At 42.2% G+C, this 22410-nt stretch overlaps 1 protein-coding gene and 1 pseudogene across 2 annotated transcripts; both read right to left on the reverse strand.

Moving 5' to 3' along the window:
* Window positions 1-340: 340 nt before the first annotated feature.
* On the reverse strand, window positions 341-11659 carry LOC144986994 (uromodulin-like; annotated as a pseudogene). The gene is made up of 11 exons (XR_013650833.1): window positions 11378-11659; window positions 11036-11265; window positions 10871-10936; window positions 10563-10762; window positions 10359-10484; window positions 10094-10278; window positions 1826-1977; window positions 1502-1747; window positions 1255-1420; window positions 1077-1163; window positions 341-972 (listed from the first exon to the last, which is right to left on the reverse strand). The product of XR_013650833.1 is annotated as a uromodulin-like (transcript).
* Window positions 11660-11673: 14 nt separating this feature from the next.
* LOC144986996 (uncharacterized) lies at window positions 11674-14853 on the reverse strand. The gene is made up of 7 exons (XM_078935772.1): window positions 14787-14853; window positions 13181-13258; window positions 12891-12985; window positions 12559-12780; window positions 12379-12444; window positions 12097-12193; window positions 11674-11990 (listed from the first exon to the last, which is right to left on the reverse strand). The coding sequence occupies exons 2-7, from the start codon at window positions 13224-13226 to the stop codon at window positions 11770-11772; spliced, it is 747 nt and encodes a 248-aa protein (XP_078791898.1). The 5' UTR covers window positions 13227-13258; window positions 14787-14853; the 3' UTR covers window positions 11674-11769.
* Window positions 14854-22410: the final 7557 nt, after the last annotated feature.

Consider the following 22410-nt stretch of genomic DNA (forward strand, 5'->3'; position numbering starts at 1 on the left):
ACACCACGCAATGCGACAAAAAGACATCCAAAAAAATACAGCAGCAAGACTGACCTTCACCAAAAGATAACGGACACTTTAGAACCATCGTCCTGGAATGGCTACATCACTCAATCACTGCTCAGTTCTAAAAACACATCTTTCTAACGTTCCTTACAAACTTTTGTAAGATTTTAAAGTAAATGTTAAATCATTTTTCCTTTCTGTTTTTTCAGTGGAAATGTAGATTATTATGGGTTATTATACAGGTAAAGATCCAGCTAATTGTTAACATAAAAGACGACCTTCTCTACACCAAAAATTGTCGTGGTAGTGAGTACACAGAGATGAAAATTCAGGCTTTTCTTTAACCACATGTTTTATTATTATTGCTGAAAAACTGTAAACAACCACAAAAACAGAAACACATGCCATTATTGTCATAAATTTTTCACCAAAAGTTTAAAAGGAAATCAAACAAAAGGACCAGTTCAAATGAAGCAGAATTGGGTGGTTTAGATGGTACATGTACACGACCCAATGGAAAAACAGTAAACACCAGTGTAATAGGAACTCTTTGGAAATACTTTTAGAGCTTCTCTTCTATAAAAGAGTTAACATCCATCAAAATCTAACCAGTCAAACCCCAAAAGTTGTATATTTCTAGACTATTTACTCAATAATATATCATCCAATGCTAGTTCTCCAGGGAGTTCCTCAGATTGACTTAAAGTACATCCTTTGATTTTGTAGAGAAGCTAAAGGAAACTCACACACTTCCCTTTCCCATGTCATTACTAAGAAACCAATCAGATGATCAATATAATATCTAGGATAAAGTTTTGTCTTTTCTACAGAATTCATCCCTAAAATCAACAGTTTAAGTTCTGATTAAAAACTTAATTCATAGAAGCAAGAACTGAGAATCTTTAACACATTCAGGTTCAGGACCAGGATCAAGTCAGGAAAGGTCAACTTTTCTGTTGAAACCACCTGGAAACAGAATTTAAATATGAATGAAAGATGCTTCAAGAAGAAAGGCTAAACTTTTATCATGTGACCTTCCTGCTGCTTCTGGTAAAGTTCACTAGTCTTACCTATGGAGTCCAGACCATGCTGATCAAGGCTGGAGCTCCACGTCTGTATCTGAGAGATCTGCGTCTTCTAGCTGAACCAGAGGAACCCTGGAAGATAAAGTTCAGACGTTAGAACATTTTCTGTCCTCATAGTTCTCATTAAACGTGTTTATTCAGTAAAGTTTCCATGGAGACGTACCGGCTCACAGCTGTTGTTCTTTTTGACACACAGCTGCAGCTGGCAGTGAAGGTAGACTTCTGAAGGTTCCTTTCCAGAGAACTCAAACATGTTGAAGGAGAAGGAGTTGGAGGTTCCTTCTCCATTTCCCATCACTTGAACTGTTCCATCCTCTGCATTTGCACAGCTGGTAACAAACCAGAAAAAACAATCTATTGTCAGAACTTTTAGATGGTTGCCTTGAAGCAGGAGGTTCTGATCGTCTCACCCGTCTGTGATCAGGTCATATCTGGGAGAGCTGCTGGGTGAGTTCCCACTGGTTGCCCAGCAGGAGTCGGTCACCACAGAAACCACCTCTGCATCCAGACCGTTGGTCTCCAGCACAATCCAGATCTTCTGGTTCAGCCTGACATCACTGTTTGGACCCAAAAGTTGGGTTTGGGCAGCATCAGAGTAAGCCTTCATGGTCAAGCTGTAGTGCCACTCTCCAGATTGGAGGACAACTTCCACAGAGCTGAAAAGAACAAAGAAGATTCTTTAACTCATAATCCAGCTCATACGTTTCACATCCTTCTTCTAATTTAGTACTCACTTATCTATAATCTTGAAGGCCACATTCTGCAGTTCAGGTGCAGGATGGCTGCAGGAGAACTCAATGAAGACTTTATCCTGACGAGTGATGAGGTCTGAGGAGCTGTTCCGGGTCACAACTGCATTTGTGAAGATGACCTGGCTGTTGTTGGTCTGAGGAATCAAATGTTCAGAAGTAAATCAAAATGTTTTATTGTCGACGGAAAATGAAATGAATAAAACTCAACAGAAGTTCCTAAAGCCTTTGCAACATGTATCCCTGTGGGAGGTGGACCTGTATAGATAATGTGGGTCATGTGACACACAAGTGCTCGTATGGCCCAGAAACAACTCTGATTGTCTTATTACATAATTTCTAGCAGAATTTGAAATTTAAAACGCAATTTAAAATCAAATCTAACGACATGCTACCGGACTTCCGGGTTAGCATGACGCTGTGACGCGGACCTGCTCGAGACCTGGTTGAAAATGAGATGATTTAATCCTGGGAAACTAAAACAACAAACAAGCCAGCGGAATATCTTTTTTTTCTCTTTTTCTTCTTTTTTGGGATAAATACACCGTCCCAGTGTCATTCCCCCCCCGAATTTTTTCCAAAGTAATCTCCGAACGTCCTGGAGAGCTGCAGCAGCGAGGAGGATCTGGACAGCCTGACAAGCTACATCGACGAGCAATACGAGCGTCTCGTCATGGGAAAAACCCCTCAGTCAGCCAAGCCAGCCGCCCCCACCAAGCGGAGCCGACCCGAAGAATCACCGGGAGCTTCTCCACCGAAGACGGAGTTCGAATCTAACGTGTGGGATATGCTTCTTAGCATTGATGCAAAACTATCCAGCTTCGACAGCCGTCTTTCCCTCCTGGAAGTTCTTTACCGGGAATTTCAAGAGATCAAGGATGCTCTAGAATTTTCCCAAAAACAAGTGGAAACCCTGACCGCGGACAATTCAGCGCTGAGGGAATGAGCCGACTCTCTGACGAAAATAAGAAGATCAAGGAGTCCATTCTGGATCTTCAATCAAGATCCATGAGAGATAACCTGGTGGTCATGGGAATACCAGAAACGCCGAGGAAAAAATTAAAAACTTTATTCAAACCCAACTAAAGCTTCCAGAGGAAAAAGTTAAAACCATAAACTTTCACCATGTGCATCGCATGGGAGCAGCGAGACCTGGGAACTGCAGGCCCAGACCCATCGTGGCCAAGTTTGTCCTTCACAAGGAGAAGGAAGAGGTGAGGCGCCGTGGCAGAGAGCTCCGGGGAACCGACTTCAGGATGGATGACCAGTTCCCCAAAGAAATCTTGGAGCGCCGAAGGATCCTGTTCCCCATCAGGAAGAAATTTCTGAGCGAAGGGGCCCGCGCTGTCATCTCTGTGGACCGACTCTATGTGAATGGACAGCTCCACCGCGACCCAAACGTCACTCCCTGGCTATTCTAAACCAGATATGTATCCACACCCTTTACACTCTCTGCACAGGTGTCAGTTTATGCTTATATGTGACACACTGGGCATAACTCACGGGGCATAAAGGTTTTCCACTTTAGGTAAAATCACCACCAGTCTCCTCAGCAGCTTCAAGCCTGTTTATGATAGGTTTGTTCTGTTTCTACCCTCCCTGTTTCCTTAATCATCCCCCCCTCTGCACTCCTTTCCCTTTTTTCTTTTTTCACACACTATTCCCTCCCCCTCACCTAAGCTGCCACATAACCCAGCCACTCTACAATAGTACTGATCTGCACAACACACTCAGACACTCAGCATGTCCAGCATTACATCACATGCACTGTACATTACACATAAAGCCTCATAGCAACATCAAGCACACCATTATGTGTACATATATACTCATTTTTGCCTACATCAATAACATACAGTTTCTAACATTCACCTCAACAGCAGCATGTCCACCTTAAGGTTAGTTACTTGGAATGTGCACGGAGCTGGAACCAGAGAGAAGAGACTGAAAATAATGAGCAAATTAAAAGACCTCAAAACTGATTTTGCGTTTCTTCAAGAAACTCATATGTCTAATTCCTCAGTGAATATTCTCGCCACAGCAGATTTTCCCAACGTATATTCAGCCTGTTATAATTCTAGACAGAGAGGAGTAACAATTATGATAAATAGGGAAATTAAATTCACAGAAACTAGTACAGTCATAGACCCAGAAGGAAGATTTATAATAGTCACTCTTTCCACCCAAAATATGCAGCTGTGTTTAGCTAATGTGTACGCCCCCAACGTAGATGACCCTAAATTCTTTCATTCCTTCTTCTCTTCGCTATCTGAACATACAGACAAATCCCTAATCATTGCAGGTGACCTCAACATGTGTTTAGATCCAGAGATGGATAGGCTAAATATCACAGGAAATCTTAGAATCTGGCAATCCACAAACACTGTTAAACAGTACATGGAGGATTTTGGTCTTTGTGATGTTTGGCGTTTATTCCACCCCACGAAAAGAGCTTATACCTTTTTTTCCACAGTTCATCAATCATACTCAAGACTAGATTATTTCTTGGTTAACAGCTCCTTGTTGAGCATAGCTACGGAAGCACAGATCCACCCCATTACTATCAGCGACCACGCACCAGTTTTCCTGACTTAAAAACAAAACATCACCACCTTCATTAAGGAGCTGGAGGTTCAATACATCGTTGCTCAGAGACCCTAACTTTATAGATTTCTTTGCTAAAGAATGGTCCTCATATATTCAAAATATTGACCACCCAGGTATTTCTTCGTGCCTCTTATGGGAAGCCGGGAAAGCAGTCATGAGAGGAAAAATAATCGCCTTCTCATCCCACAAAAAAAGAAAAGAGAACTCTAAACTAGTGGATTTAGAGCAAAAAATCAGACTGTTAGAGGAAACCTACAGCAACTGTCTGGATGAACAAACTCTACAACAAATAAGGAAAGTAAGAATTGAATTAAATGAAATAACTAATCAAAGAACACAGTTTTTATTACAGACACTACGCCTGGAGAGGTTTGATCACAGTAATAAATCTGGAAAATATTTGGCAAATCAACTCAAAATAAACAAAGAGAAGACAACTATTTCATCAGTCATAGACCTAACAGGAAATGCAACACATGATCCAGCTGCAATAAATTCAGTTTTTCAAAACTTTTACCAATCTCTCTACTCATCCCAAATTAATCCTTCTGACAATGACATCAACAGTTTTCTCAATAGCATAGATTTGCCTAGACCAACAGAGGAACAAATCACAGCCCTGGAGTCCCCTTTTACTGAAGAAGAGCTACATAAAGCATTGACCAACATGCCTAGTAAAAAAGCCCCAGGACCAGACGGCTTCCCAGCAGAATTTTATAAAGAGTTTTGGCAAATCTTAGCTCCCATTTTTCTCAGAATGACAATAGAAATTAAGGACAACAATTATCTACCTCCAAATATGAATTCTGCTAATATAATCTTACTTCTGAAACCTGGAAAAGATCCCACATCACCATCCAGCTATCGACCCATATCGCTGATTAATGCAGATCTTAAAATAATCTGCAAAGCCTTGGCAGGAAGGCTGGAGAAGGTAGTTCCTTCTTTAATACATCCTGACCAAACAGGCTTTATAAAGGGTAGACATTCATCTACCAACATGCGCAGATTAATCAACCTCATAGATTATACAACCATCAACAACCAAGAAGCAACCGTTTTGTCACTGGACGCAGAAAAGGCATTTGATCGGGTCAACTGGAAATTTTTAATAGCCACCCTGAACAAATTTGGCTTTGGAAAATCATTTATTAACTGGATTAAAATATTATATGCCTCTCCTAATGCTCGTATCAGAACAAATGACCAAACATCTCCAAGCTTTAATTTACAAAGAGGAACCAGACAAGGCTGTCCACAATCTCCATCTTTATTTGCACTATTTATTGAACCTCTAGCTGCTGCTATTAGGCAAAGTTGAGACATTGAAGGCATTCAAACCAAAAATTTAGAACACAAAATAAGTCTTTATGCAGATGATGTTTTACTATTTACTCCAAATTCACAATCTTCCATCTGCCAAATCATCTCCCTAATTAATAGATTTTCCTCAGTTTCAGAATACTCCATAAACTGGTCTAAAAGCACAATTCTACTAATTAATTGCAATTATCTAAATCCGTCATCTATTAAAATACAAACAGGCAACATAAAGTACTTAGGTATAAATATCTCCTCTACGCTTTCTGATTTACTCAAGCTAAACCACACCCAACTACTTAAAACAACCGAGGCTGATCTCACTAGATGGAAAACTCTACCCATTTCTCTAATCGGGAGAGTTGCAACCATAAAAATGATGATTCTCCCAAAAATTAACTACCTATTTTCAATGATTCCTTCCAAACCTCCAACTACTTGGTTCAAATCATTAGATTCATTCATTTCCCAATACCTCTGGGAAGGTAAACCCCCACGGATCAGTTTAAAACTATTTAAAAACCTAAAGATAGAGGAGGACTAGGCCTTCCAGACTTCCAGGACTACTACTCCGCGAACAGATTGTGTTATGTACAAAAATGGCTGAATCCTGGTGTGCTAGATGAATCCTGGCTAGACATAGAACAAAATCTCTGTGATAACCTAGATATTTCTAATTTACCTTTCTTCAGTTCTAAAATTAAACAACACAAATGCTTCAGAAGTTTAAACATCAGCTCATCCTTAACAGCCTGGTGGGATTTTCTTAAAAAAAACAACCTCACATTATTTCCATGTAAACTTAGCCCCATTTGGAATAACCCTGACATTTTGATTAACAAAAACATGATTCATTTTGTTTCATGGAAGAACAAAGGAATCCAGCAGTTCCAGCATATAATTCAGAATAGAAAATTTATGTCCCTCTCAACGTTATCCTCAACTTATGGAATTAATATAAACAAATTTCTAGAATATCAGCAGCTTAAATCAGCTATAAGCACTAAATACTGCCTGACCCAAATAGGCCTAGACCTCCCCCTTACAGTAACACGTTTCATGGACCTTAAAAATCCCAAACTCACCTCCAAAATTTATAAGATGCTATTAGACATAGATGAAACAATTTACTTACCCATGACAAAATGGGAGTCTGAGCTATCATTGAATTCTAGTGATCAATTTTGGCTACAGATCTGTTTGAATGCCTTTAATATGACCAAAAGCCCTAATCTGCAACTTATTCAATACAAGGTTCTCCACAGAACTCACTACACCGGACAGAGGTTATTTAAAATGGGTCTCAATCAGTCTGCTATATGCACACAGTGCATAGGTAACAACATAGACGACTATTTGCATGCCCTGTGGTTCTGTCCACCTGTCCAATCATTCTGGCGTAAGGTCTGTGAGGATTTATCAATCTGGTTTAATCATAAGATTCCTGCTTGCCCCAAATTCTGCTTATTAGGTGACCTGAATAACATCAACATGGAATCTAACAAGGCCTATATGGTTCTCACCGCTGTATGTATCGCAAAGAAAACTATCCTCCTAAACTGGAAATCTAAAAATAATCTTAGCATCAACCACTACAGAAACCTCATGTCAGAGCATATTAGTTTAGAGATGATGTCCTCCACAAAAAACCTGTCGGCTTCAGACTCTCCCTGGCTCCAGCTGGTTAGTCACATCACCTAGTAGGGGTGGGATGGTGATAGGTTGAGTTGGGTCCTGGCTGGTTGGGTGGGCCGGGGTTGGATTTGGGGGGGGTGGGCTCTGCCGGGCCTGCCGTTCTCCAGGCTCGGGGCTCTGGTTGCCTGGGTGGGGTGGTGGTGGGGGCGCACACTCTGCCAGCAACTTGGCAGGGGTTCCTGGGCGGATGCCTTCTGGGCGCGGGGTAGGCAGTGCGGCTGACCGGGAACGGCGGCCGGGTGCCGTGCTGGGTGGCTGGGCGCCGTGGCGGGGGCTGGTGGGGGGGGCTCTGGGGCCTGGGGTCGTCTGCCCATGGCCGGTGTTTCGCCCGTGGCCGGTAGTTGGCGTGTGGCCTGGCCCCCCGGGGGTCGACGCCGCAGTCACAGCAGGGGTTAAGTGGTTCACTTGGGTGGGTTTATTTCATTATTATTATTATTATTATTATTATTTATTTATTTTATTTATTTTATTTATTTTATTTATTTATTTATTTTGGGGGGGGGGGGGGCTGGGGGGCGGTGTGCTAGTCCTTAGGGAGGCCAGGGTATGAATGGTGGGGCTGGAACCCCTGCCCCTCCGTTCTGGCACCGGGACCCTTCACTGCTGGCTGTCTCTCGGCGCTACGAGGTTCTGGCCTCCAACTGCGGCTGGCTTCCCGTTTCTGGCTGCCTGGCCGCTCTGGGAGGGGGGGCGCCTACCACATAGGGCTCCGGGATCTGGATGGGAGGGGTATGCTGGCGGGGCTCACTGGGGATGCCCCTCTCTGGGTTCTCGTTGGCACCCGCCCTCCTCCCCGCTTTTTACTTGCATATTAGACACACTGATTCATCTAGGGCCTTGTGGAGAGGGTCTGGTGGAGGGGGGCACGGTGAAACATCCGTGCTCACCTTTCGCTGGCCCCTCCCCACAATTTTAACTCCCTCTGTAGACACACACACTGCATGCTAGCAGCACACACGCAGCAAATACACACCACTCACAGAGGGACCCCGGAGTGGGGGGCTTTGCGGCTTGGCAGCGGTGGAGCCCCCCACACTGGGGACCTCCTATTTTACCTGAAGCACACACACAGCACTCCCACACCTCCATACATGGGTGGGGTCGGGGGGGGGGGGGGGGGCGGCCGGTCTTCACCCGCCTGGTCCTCTCAGGGCGGCCGGGCTTATGGGTATCCTGTCAGCTGTGGAAATGGTCGGGCATACGCCGCTGGGGGTCGGCCGGCTGGGGGGGGTTACTGCGTGGCGGCGGGGGGAGGGAGGGTAACCAGATGATTGTGAGTATGTGTGCGTGAGTGCATGGGTAGGACGGACCTGGGGGCTGGCTCGCTGGGACCCTCTGGGGCTCTCCCTCCCCTTCACAGAGAGGGGGTGGCACTGAGAGGGTTGGGGAGGGGGGCTCAGATAATATGGCGGGGGGGGGGGGTTGTAGTGTGTAGGGTTGTAGAGTTATGGGGGGTGGCTGTGGGTGCGCGGCGATCCCTGGGTTGCTTAGGTCGCGTGCCTGGGCTGGCTTGCGGAAACGGGGCGCCGGTCGGGGGGTGGCCGACTCATGGGTCCCAGGGGCCTTGGCTTCGTCCCTGGCCTTTGTCTCGGCGTCCGGCGCACGGTGGCCCCCATGGCTGCCGCCTGGTAAGGCTAAGCGCTCCTGTCTCGTGGCCTGGGGGCCGGACACTGGGTTCGCTTGTGCCTCTGGGCATTGGGGGGGAACCTGTAGGGGGGCCCTTTCTGTGCCTGGCTGGTGGCGTGGGCGGTCCCCTCCTCCTCCCCTCCCGGGCTGCCTGGGTCCGGATGCTGGGGGGGCTCCTGGCCTGGGGGGCTCTCCTCCCCTCTCCTGGTCTGGCTGGGTAGGATCTGGTTCCCCTTATGAACACACGGTTCACTTTGGCAGCATGCATGTATCCCCACCCCCACGTGCACATGCACACTGCCACACTGATCCCTGTCTGCTTCATCCCTCCTCCTTACCCACAGTGTATTGATGGACAGATTTTTTTCGCTCATCTTAGTGTCAGATTTTCACCTTTGATGTAACATTTGTCTTTCCAGCAGATCTGGTATAATTGTTACAGCTTAAAATAATAACTTATTCAAATCAGTGCTTGTATCCCCCACCATTTCACCTTTCTTCCTTTTACTCTCTTCCACCCTCACCTAACATTCTTCCCCTCTCCCTCCCCACACAAAAAAAAAAAAAAAATTTCTAGCAGTCTGGCTGTGTGTAAGGGAGGTACATTTATCACTTGAACAGCACTAATGGGCTCGTTGCGCAGTTCGTAGGATTTCGGTTGAACATTTAAAAAACTTTCAGACACACGTACATTTCACCTATTTTCCCGTTACTTACCTTTATGTGTTGTAGAAGTGTTCACCACAACCAGTTGCCCACAGCATTCCCATAGGAACAAATGCACATCAACAATTTCACCCTACAGTCTTACCAAGCAGTCTATGACCTTGATATTTCATGTGGGCCGCTGCGGGCTCCATACATGATTGACCATTTTTCACCAATAGTCAGATCATTTCCACGAAGGCTTAAACTAGAGAGGAGCAGGAGAAGCTCAGCAGAGAGAAGGAGGAGATGTTTGGAGATGTTTTTGAGGAGAATAAAGAGTTAGAGGAGGAAACCCACCGTGACCTCTGTTCCACAACTGTCACTGCTAAAGCTGAACTTCAGAATGTGACTCTCGGGGTCCATCACACCTGTGCAGGTCTTGTCATTGAGGTGTAGGTGATTGTAGTCGATGCCGTTTTCCTTCAGGAGACAACCCACCAGAGTGAGGGAGGCAGTGTTGTCCTTGCAGACAGTTGGACCTCCTGAACATGTGAACAATGAGTCAAACTATGAAATGGAGTCCTTTCTAAGTTCTGATAATCAGGTCTGACAGCTGACATACCCAGTCTGTTCTATTCAGTGTAATTTGAGGCATAAATGGCTCTACAGCGGCAGTCAGTGTTTCCGTGGATATCTCCACAGAACTCATGGTCACTGCATTTGTCCTGACAGATGGGCTCAGGGTGGTCTGCAGAGAAGAACAAGTGTGTTACTCTGAGAATGTAGGGGCTTTGACAAACAAAGATCATTTCTGTAACGTTCTTACGGCACTTAGCTGCTGTCCACCAGTTCTGCACGGTAGATTGACTCTTCTGGCAGGCTTTGGCGTAGGCCTTAAGGAACTGACACCTGAGACCGTCCACTGCAGGATACTTGTTCAAAGTATTTCTGCAGGCAATTATGTATGACTCTGGATCAACAACAGCATTACAGGAGGAGAATGGTGAAGAATTCAGGATGTTACACCTGTTCAATGCAGGAAAGAGAAGAACAGAGAAGACATTAAACAGATGATCATTTATACTTGTTCTTTATCACTGACGTCACTGAAGATGAATGGAGGAATCTGCTTACTGTGCAATCACACTATCGGGGTCAATGGTGTCATCAGCAGGATCCTCATACACTTCCTGACAGCTGCTGATGACAAACAACACATAATCAGGACTGTTCTAATCTTTTATCAAACAGCAGCAGAGCAGCAATCAGCGAGACTCTGACTTTGTGATCAGATGTTACCTGGAGTCACTGGACAGCCTTGAAGATGAGGAACTGCTAGAGTCTGCACACAGACCCTTAACATTGACAGGTACATCAATGTAGATCTGAGCTGTGGTTCCATCAAAGAACACAGACACAGGTGAACCATTGAGTGAAATATTGGCAGTGACTCCAGTCTGGTCCTTGGAGAGACGAACACCATTAAACGTCTGGACTAAACCACTGAGGGTCACAGGTGAGCCTCCCACCTGTTGGACAGCAGACAGATTGAAGGAGGAAACAGTCAGTGAAACTCCTCAATCATCTTCAGAGCAGAGGAGGTGTGGAGGAGATCAACTCATGAGGTTTTAGTCAGCTTACCAGGACTCTGTGTCCTTGTAGCAGCTGAATGTCAGCACCCTGACTGAAGTCCAGAGTGACACTGTCCACAAAGCTCACATCTCTGCGACGCCGTTCCAGAAAGTTGGCCTTCAGAGTGAATCCAGCAGACTGATCCTGCAGCAGAGTGTACTCACACCGGTCTGACACTGAGTTCATTTGTCCTCTGAAGTCAATGACGGTGGGACCGGTCACTGTGCAGAGTCCTTTCACCAAGCAGCTGATGGAGGTTATGAGGAAAAAAAACATAATTGTAAACCACAGCTGAGGCCTGCAGCTACTAGAGGGCGCTGTGTTGTTTTCTGAAGCTCCTCTAAGCCAGAGACAAACATTTATTTTTATCTTGTTTATTTTTTGATGAATTTTAATTAGATCTAATACCCATTTATACAAATGAACAGATGCACACCAGCAAAATTGGTCAGTAGACGATGTGAGATATATTTATTAAAGTCTAGAATGTAATGACAGTTTGTTGCCGTCACATTGCTTAGTGAGTCACACCTTTTTGTAGAGCTAACACTGGTGTTGCTGCATATCAGAGAAGTACAGTTGTCAAGACTTTGGCGTGTAGTTCCAGGTTTCACCCCAAAGCCTGAGAAATGAAGGAGACAAATCCACCAGTTCAGACACACTGACTGGGCTGTATCATCAATGTTTGATAAGACATAGAAACCAGAACAAAAGAGTCATTTACTAACCTGAGATTCTGCAGCCACTGGTGTCTGAGATAACAGGCCCGTTTTGAATGCCCGGCACATTTTCTACCACATCTCCATTGACCAGAACACTAACAAGCTAGAAGAGAAAAACATAAATGAGTTTAAGAGACAAAAATAAATCAAATGAAAAAACAAGTTTAGAGAAAAAAACATGCAAGTCCTTCTGCATTAAAGAAATCAGAAGATTTTAAAATTCAATTTTACATATAAACTGTAATTAAATATGTTATTCTAAAAAAAACACTAATTTCTTTTGCTCACTTGTTGTGGAGAGGCAGACCAATACAGAGCTGACTGGGACCCCATGCCAAACAGAGCCGGGACATTCTAGGATGATGAAGAAACAATATAAAGGGTTGATCTCATAGTCCAGAAAATAGTTTGATCTGATGTTTGTTTAATTTGAATTAAGAAACTTGAAGATTAAACAAGCATACTTACTGAATAAGAGAAAGTCATAGAGCATGTTGCATCGTTTGTGATGGTGTTTACTGAGCTCTTTATCAGAGTTGTCAGATAAGTCCAATAGGAAGGATCATTGTCGTCATTTAACTCAAAGTCTGTTCTGTTTTCAGTATTCGGGGCCTTAATACAGTCGCCGTTGCTCTCAGGGTGGTAATAGCCGTTGAAACAAACAAACATGTGTTGACCGGTGAAGTTTATCTGTAATCAGTTTGAGATGTAGTTTTTTAGATAAATATTTATTTCATTTTTTTTAATAACATTTGCTCAACAAAAAGACATCCTTGAATCACAAAGTTTCTATTTCTTACGTAGATTGTGGTGTACTCCTGTCCATAATATGTGATGGGACATGAGCTGGTGTCAACCTGAGTGTTTTCAGTTATTGGGAACACAATGGATGCATCTGAAAGGATGGAAACACACAAGAGGACTCAGCATTTAACACAAAATAACAATCCAGTGTTAATGCAAGGATCTGAACAGAAATTAACAGGACATTAAAAAAAGGGTAAAAACTAAAAAACTCTTATTGTTCGATGCACAGATAAGATTGAGAGACATTTCTGAGTTTAAACAGCTTTCATTTTTGGTGACATACCTGTCAGTCCAGCAGCAGCAAACAGGAACAGCAGGGGGGGGAGCATTTTGGAGGAAGGACCAATCAGGTCACAGAGGTCTAGAAAACACAAAGGATGGAAAGATTGAATTCTTTGAAGAGGAACAGACTAAAAGCAGGTAATGAGTTACTTGATCACATCGGTTCAGCGTTCCACGATCTCAGAGTGACATAAGACAGGACAATGGTTGGTTTTAATGGGTCTATATCATGCTTTTTCTTCAGCATATGTCCATATATAACAATATATTATATTTGATACACTAAAGAACAATTTTTTCATTAGATTTTACTTATTTTTGCAGTTCATTTTCCTACACAGAAGTAAGAGGACTCGATCTCTGAGGCTCCGCCTTTCACCCAGTGTGGGTGCCGCCCATTAAAAAGAACAAACATCTGAATGTTTTGCAAAATGGATGTGCATGTTGTACATAAAGAATGAGAGAATTCTTGTCGATTTAGCCCCCTGGCTAAGTGTGTTAGCCAGGGGGTGGAGCTGGCAGCACAGACTTCCTGGAAGGGGCTGTTCCTCACTTTGTGATGTCACAATAAGAGAGCCCGCTTGTTTTTGTGGATTGAGAGGCGCTGGTGCTCAAACTTTTTACAGTAATGCTCAGAGATAAGTGAATGGATCAAATACCACTTTGGGGTTGTTTTTTGTGAGAAATGAACGTTATAACAGACTTAAAAGCTCACAGAATTGTTTTGTCATGATAAAGGCCCTTTAAGCTGTGGTTCCTGTATAAAATCTCTACTAAATGCATCTTTGCTTAACTAGAACCAGAAGTCTGTTCATTTCTGATATTGTAAAATCCTTTAACACAGGAGATGTAGACACCTAAATAACACGTCGTTTGACCTGCTGTAACTCTCCAACCCTTTATGCAATCAAGGTGAATCTGCTGATCCTAATGGGATGAAAAGCCGCTGTACGTTGGTAGAAAACAGGAACAACATTAATAACTCATAGTCAGTGGCGGTTTTTGATATGGGCGAGGTGGTCGTGGCCCAGGGCGGCATGTTACAGAGGGCGGCATCTGGCGTTTGCCGTTGTGCTATAGGTAAGGAAATACCTAAGTCAAAGAGGAGACTTTCAGCTTTTACTTTGACAGGCCTGCTACGGCCTACATCTAATGCTTTAATTTTGACACATCTGATACTGAAAATCGCACCGCTCTCTTCATCCTCTCTCCTCTCCACACTTATGGTGTGAAAAAAGGATGAAAATAACTAAGAGTGAAACAATGAAAAACAGCCACATGATAAGGAAGTAGGCAGAAGAAAAACCTTGGCTCATCCCTTTTTTGACAAGAGCAGGCAATGGGGATTATTTCCCACAATTCCCCGCTCCGACACAGCAGACCCAACGTGCACGTGACTACCGCCCTCTGCTGCAAGTTACTTGACACTTGCGCCTACAGCACTTGTGGTAGTCTTTGGAACATAAGTCAAAAGGCGGGCGCAACTCACCGGTGGGTGGGTGAATCACAGTAACAGGTAATTGGGAATCTTTTTCACTGACGACTTCCAAACCCATGAAGAAACCCCTAAAATGTTGAAGCTCCAGCAGGTGTGAAACTTGTCTTACCAGATGCAGTTTTGAAGAAGATGAAGACTTCTGTTCTGTGGGGTCTCTGACGATCCTGCAGGGGGTCTCAGTGAAAGATGCCGCTGTCCTCGCTTGGCTTTCCTCCTCCCTGTCTGCCTCCTTTTATCTCCATCCTGACTTTTATGTACACCCAGAAGAATTTAAGGGCAGGGCTGCAGGTGTGGACACCGACCTGCCAACATGAGGGAGCCTCCCCCTCCTGTAATTGCAGGATGGAAAATAAACACAGAGGAACTAAAATCAAACTTAGAGGAATAGTTTCTTTTTAAAATTAGGGATGTAAAAAATATATTTAGTAATTAAGACATTTGAATGTGACCCACAATGGAATACTGACCTGTCCAAAGTGTGCTCTGCTTAGACTAGCCTGGGTAGGTTACAGTAACCCCCTTTGTCCTCAGGATGAAGCAGGAATAGATTGTTGATTGACGGAACAACAAAATCCTCTCAGTCAAATGTTGTTTTTCATTATCATCATTTAAACAAGGTTTGCATTTAGTGGCTTTTTGTTATTCAACTTTGAGTTTTATTTGTTCTGACAGTTTAACAAACTGGTTTTAGTCAAATGTTGTAATGTCTTGTTCAAGGTTGTTTAATTGGAAAAAGACGACTAAATTCCTGCACAACCTGTTCTTTTTTCCTTATTCTCAGGTGTGTTCATAGTCGTGTCACCTGATAGGAATCTCTCTTACACGTGACAGAAAGAAACAAGACCTTTTTGTAGCACATTGAGGAAAAAAAAGTACTATTATTATATTGTGTATCATGTTAAAATTATGTAAATGACACAGATGTAACTCTGGACTCCGGATTTGGTCGCCCGGGGGGGCGGTTCTTCCCTGCCTGCTGCCGTGTGGTGTTGGAGGGTTCTGGCTGCCGCTGCTGCTGGAGTAGGGGTGGCTGGGCACTCTCCTTCCTTCTTTACACATTCCTCCATCCATTTTAGAAAAACATAAACACTCACCTGAGCACAGGTGTTAGCTCACCTTCGCACTAATAGTTTGCGTGATAGAATGAATAAAATATTTCATACTAGTTGGTTTAAAGGCATAAGTATGCGTGTGTGTACACTATCTGTTTTATACATGTTGACATGTGGACATTTTTGCAGCTAGCAGGTGTGTTGATAACATTTCAGTGTGTGTGTGGACAGGCCCCGCCCTTTTTGAACTACATTTGAACCTTACCGTAACGATAAACAACCAGTAAACTTGTTGTTTTATGCAGCTTCATGGTCCTATCCCTCCTCCCCTCCCACTATCACCCCCCCCCCCCCCTCTCTAACATCCCTCCCTCTTCTTCCCTTCTTTCCTTTTCCGTCCGGTCCAACACCAAATATTTTCAAAAATGGTTGAAATTAATAAAGTTTGGCCTCAATTACAAAAGGGGTTTATTCAGTCATACCTTTGGTTTGTCTGAAGATTAATAACCCCTCTTGTTAAAGTAAAATATGTCCAACACAAGAGGCCCTCAGCTCTCATCTGCCTGCCCAGCTGTTGGACAGAACAAGTTAAAAAAGAAAAAAAAGAGATTCAGAAGTTGCTGAATGGCTTGTACGGCGTTGGTTACGGCCAACAGTAACCAGAAGAAAAAACCTTAAAAAGGATTAAGGCTCAGTGCCTCAGAAAAAGGGACACTACAATATAGGACTATACCATAATTGATTAACATGTTCTATAATTGATGTATGTTCAGTTTACATTGTTCTAATTAGTTAACAGTTTTTTTTGCCAAAAGTCTCTGTCCTGTGTTTTACTATACACATTAAAATATTGTGTACAGTAAACCCTTGTTTTTCGCGGGGGTTACGTTCCAAAAAGAACCCGTGATAGGCAAAATCCGTGAAGTAGAAACCTTTATTTTTTTTTTTTTACAATAATAATCCTATTAAATACTCTTTATACATTGAAAAGAAAAGAACAAACCGTTTTACAGGCTCAAGCATTTGTTTCACAAATAAAAGTACTTTAGAAACGTTTTTTTTTCAACAAATAACTAGTGTACTGTCAAATAATAATTTGAATCATCAATATGAAGGCTTCAAATCGCGGAGATTAGCCCCGCCCACCGCCACCCGAGTATTGGATTAAACGGGAGAAAATTTAAAAAACAATTATGAAAAAAACACAAAGTACAGTCGGACAAATAGTGACTCAGGTGTATTTCACTGCTCTCCAGACTGAGCCGCTGCATCCTGACTCCGCTCTGCAGTGTTTTCTTCTTTTGAAGCCCACGGTGCAGCTGTGTTTGATCAGGAGAAGAGCATAGTGATGGGCAGTTGTTGTCGCTCTTTTTTCTATGGGTTTTAGAGAAACTCCAAATTGCAAGATAATTTGCACGTACGTAATGTACATATTAAACTGCAACGTTATTGACGCACAGGAAGAAGCGGAGTGACTTTGCAGCCAATCAAAAAGCAGAACACAATGCAGATGCAAATCCGTGAAGTAGCGAAACCGTGAAAAGTAAACCTTGTTATAGCGAGGGATCACTGTATTTCCAACTTAATTCTAAGATCACAACAGTTCAAGGAAAAAGTATCTGTACATTGGTGATACTAGCCCTGTAAATACTTGGCATCGGATTGATACTAATAAGTACAGCCCAGTATATGCAAATCACTAACTTTAGCACACCTAAGACAGTTCTTTTGTTCGCTGGCAGCATTCTTTAATAAGTTGTACATCTGATCCACCCCATGGATCTGAAGAATCGTAGTCATGACACATGGTTCTCAGCAGAGTTTTCACAAAAACACCTTGAGGGGATTTTATGTTGTTAGAGGGAAACTTTGTTCTTTAGTGAAACATAACTAAGTTATAGCAAGTCACACAAGGAAATGAATTAATTACCAGAGTGTTGCATATTTATTCAATGACACATGCACACACATTCAACGTGATTTGTATTTTTTGCTAGCATCATCACTCCATTAAAATTAAAGACTAAATGCTGAGATCATTAGCAGCATTTTAATGACAGATTAATTTTGTGTGAAATTTGACATGTTCTCCATGAACATGCTTTGATTCCTCGTTTCCTGGGTGAATCCTAGTTGTTGGTTAGTCACAAGTATCAGTCTGTGAGGTTGTTGTGTGTGTGGGCACTGGATTGTGAACTAGTGAATAAGTAAACTGAATTGAGAAAAACTGATCAATCATTAAAAATCCTATCAAACCCTTTTTTAATTTTATTTAAATGTATTTCAAAAAAGTCATTGAGATTAAAAATCTCTTTTGCAAGAGCGTCCTGGCCAAGAGGCAGCAGAACAACAATAACACACATTTCACATTTACACTCACACTCAATCAACATAAAAAGACAATAAAGCATTTGAAGTTTGATAGCTTTGTCTCAATTTGACCTTTTGCTCAGAATCACACTTTCATCGCGTATCAAGAATATAAAATAAAACATTGAAGGTATTCAAACTAACAAGACAGGTTTGTCTGAACGTTTTAATTGACGAGAACTGAGGAGTGGAAATCAGGTTTGTTTTATTTTGGTGCCAGTTTTAAAGTACAACTGCCAACATGCAGCAAACCAAAGACCTCCTGTTTTTAGTGAAACTTGATCAAACTGTGTTTAGATAAATCAGAAACAAGAGAAAACGATGTCCCTCATTTTATTCTCCATATCTGATCCAGTAGAGGTTTATTATTTTAAATGTATAATTACAACCCAGTATTAGACATTATCTCCTTTGGTACTCCAAAGACAGTCCTTATGTTCACTGATAGCAGCACATTTTTGAGAGATCAGAGTTACCACTAAAGAAACCTGACCAGATTTGATTATTGTTTAAACAAACATTATGATCTTTAGTGATTCACTAGAAAATAGGTTAGTAAGTCACCTTCAGATTGTAAAGAATCACTTTTGCATTTGTACATTCATATGGTTCCAAACTGCATAGCTTTTGTTTAATTATTTCCTTTAATGTCCCTGATCTGACCACAGAACACACCCATGACTCTAAATTGAAACCTTGAACGCCACAATTCCAACAGTTCTCTCATCCTTTGCTGGCCTTTCTGTGACCTTGACATTTCCTTTACTCCCCTTGTCAAAGATGAAGCAACTTCATTGAGTTTTCAATGTAAAAATCTATTGTGCATGAGGAAACATCATAATACTTATGAATTTAACTGAATTTTATCTTTTTATTCTATTTTTGGTTACACAATACAAAATAATTCACAGGTCAAAAATGACCCATAAGACAATCTTTGTACCCTAGCGGTGTACAGCCCACATTGAGACCCCCTAAGTAAAAGTCAGGAAATATCAAGTTGGGAAATGGCAGGTTAATGTTTTTTATTTTTACAATTAAACATGGTAAAGGGTCACTTTTTACCACAAAACAACACAAGGGTTAAGAACGGTTCAATGAGACTGGCGATAAGAAACAGTAAATACAATATATACTCAATGAGTGAAATTCACATGGTAGGATTCTTGAAGTTTTAAAGGCCGTGCCACACCACCACTACGTACATTTTGTAGATTTTCTTTGTATGAAAAAAGTATTCAGTCAGTTCAAGTTCTCCCACTTTAAAAGATGACAGAAGCCTGTAACGTTCTTTATAGGTAGACCTCAACTATGAGAGACCCAAATGAGAGAAAAAAATCCAGAAAATCACAGTCTGATTTTTACAGAATGTATTTGTAAATGTAGGCTGATGAGTCTTTACATAAATTCAGTGTTGTGCTGTTCAGAATTTTTTACATTTGACAATTATATAGTGTACACATATTTCTTGTCGTTTATCCGCAATTACTAAGTAAATGCGAGATACATACTCACATTCGTGGTTTTATTAGGCCATTCCACGTATGTCTAATGAACTTTTCACGTATGTCCCACCATTCTTTAACTTCTATAAACCTCTATAAACAGCAATCCACAGCTTGATCATTTCTCCTCTAGATTATTGTAACTCAATGTACTTTGGTGTCACTCAGGGATCACTTAAACGCCTCCACATAATTAAGAATGTGGAATGTTAACTGGAACATCCAGGAACGGTCATCGCCCAGTTCCAATAATTACAGCTCAGTATGTGCAAATAACTGACTCTAGCACACCTGAGACAGTCCTTTTGTTCACTGGCAGCATTCTTTAATAATTTGTCCATCTCTACTCTGCCTCATGAATCAAAAGAATCAGTCGTGACATATTTTCTACATGAAACAAAATAGTTCTCAGAAGAGTTACCACAAAAAACACCAGAGGGAATTTGATGTTGTTGGAAGGAAACGCTTAGTTTTTTAGTGAAACCTATCTGAAAGTAGGTTATAGCGTGTAACACAGGGAGTGTAACATATTTATTCAATGACCCATGCACACATTTAACAAGTGATTTGTCTTTTTTGCGAGCATCATCACTCCATTAGAAGTTAAAGACTAAATGCTGAGATCATTAGCAGCATTTTTTTTGCCAATGTCAGTCACAAGTATCAGTCTGTGAGGTTGTTGTATGTGTGTGGGCACTGGATTGTGAACTAGTGCATGATAAGTAAACTGAATTGAGAAAAACTGATCATTAAAAATCCTATGAAGCGCTTTTTAAAATTTCTTTAAATGTATTTCACTTTTATTTATCCAGGATAAAAAAGTCATTGAGATAGATAATCACTTTTGCAAGAGCGTCCTGGCCAAGAGTGTCATGTCACGTCATGTCACGTCAAGTTCCTGTCCGTCACTTGTGTTGTCTCGTGTGGTACTTCCTGTTTTATTCTGAAGGTTTAACCCACCTCTCGTTTCAGACCTTCCTCTCCCTGCTCTTGTCTGTTTCCCCTCAGCTGAGACTGCCTCATCATCCCTGATGGTTCCCACCTGTGTGCTTCCCCTCCTCATGTATTTATAGCCTGAGTTTCCATTTGTCCAGTGCGTGTTTTTCATGTGTCTTCACTTGTCAAAGCTAAGCCAACTTCTTGAATCCGAGAATTAAAATAGTCTGAAACTCTGCATCTGAGTTCAGTCCTGTGTTCTGCCCTGTCGAATAGGCAGCAGAACAACAATAACACACATTTCTCATTTACACCTAAACTCAATAAACATACAAAGACTGTCTTAAAGTAAGCTTTTGAAGTTTGATAGATTTGTCTCAACTTGACCCCATATTTTGCTCAGAATCACACTTTCATCGCGTATCAACAATCAAGAATATAAAGCATTGAATGTTTTCAAACTAACAGGACAGGTTTGTCTGAACGTTTTAATTGACGAGAACTGAAGAGTTAGAAACAAGTTTGTTTTATTTTGGTGCCAGTTTTGAAGAACAACTGCCAACATGCAGCAAACTAAAGACCTCCTGTTTTTAGTGAAACTTGATCAAACTGTGTTTAGATAAAACAGAAAAAAGAGAAAACGATGTCCCTCATTTTATTCTCCATATCTGATCCAGTAGAGGTTTATTATTTTAAATGTATAATTACAACCCAGTATTTGCACATTACCTCTATTGCCAATCCAAAGTCAGTGACATGAGGCTGTGCCTCACCTGTTAAATCTTGATAAAATAGAAAAAGGCAAATTAAGTAAATATTATTTTCCACTGATCTGTGTTAAAATACATTTTCAATCAGCTCAACACGTTTTTCACAGTTTGTGAGGTTAAAATCACTGAATTTGAGTGTTGTGCGATCACAGAGGCTCTGAAGCTGCTGTGCCTCATGTCTGACTGCAGGACTCCGTGTTAACAGAGACGTGCGTTGAAATCACTGCTCTAGGCCCGCAGAAAAGCCTTTAGGCGAGGCATGTCTCACCAGCAGAGGGCAGACGTGAGCTGTCTGCTTTCTAGCGACACTGGTGCCGCAGAAACAGAACAGACTAAGGACGTCTTTCTCCATTGAGAGGGAAAAACTCAAACTAAAGGAAAATAAGGAAGACTTTATAGAATTTTTTGTGGAGAAGGACCGACACATGGACTAAAAAAGTAAGGCCAAGAATGTTTTTGAATGTTTGTTTTTTTAAAATAACATGGGACTAAATGGAAAAAATGTAAGTAAAATCATTTATTTTTATGATCATTTTCACAGACAACATTTGATAACCGATTAAAACACCAGAAATTGAAGTTGGAACACCTCCCTAGGAAGGTTTCCAGGAGACATCCGGACTAGATGCCCGAGCCACCTCAACTGGCTCCCTTGGATGTGGAGCATAAGCCGTTCTACTCTGAACTCTCTGCGGGTGACGGAGCTCCTCCCCCTATCTCTAAGGGAGCGGCCAGCCAACCTATGGAGGAAGCTCATTTCAGACGCTTGTATTCGGGACCTCGTTCTTTCAGTCATGACCATAGGTGAGTATTGGAACGAAGATTTACCGCTTTGCTTTTTGGCTCAGCTTTCTCTTCACCACAATGGACCGATACAGTGACCGCATAACTACTGACGCTGCTCCGATCCGCCTGTCAATCAACAAGACCCCAAGATACTTAAACTCCTCCACCTGGGGCAGGGACACTCCCGTCACAGTGATGGCAAATTACCTTTGCCAGCCAAAACTTCACAAAGCTAAATCAGGTTCAGGTAGGCAGGGGTCAATAAGAGGCCTGAGAGCATCAGAGAACGGATGGGGTAGTCAGGATCCAGGCAA

The sequence above is a fragment of the Oryzias latipes genome, chromosome 18, assembly GCF_053564925.1.
Source record: "Oryzias latipes strain Hd-rR chromosome 18, Olatipes_Hd-rR_3.1".
NCBI classification, from domain to species: domain Eukaryota; kingdom Metazoa; phylum Chordata; class Actinopteri; order Beloniformes; family Adrianichthyidae; genus Oryzias; species Oryzias latipes.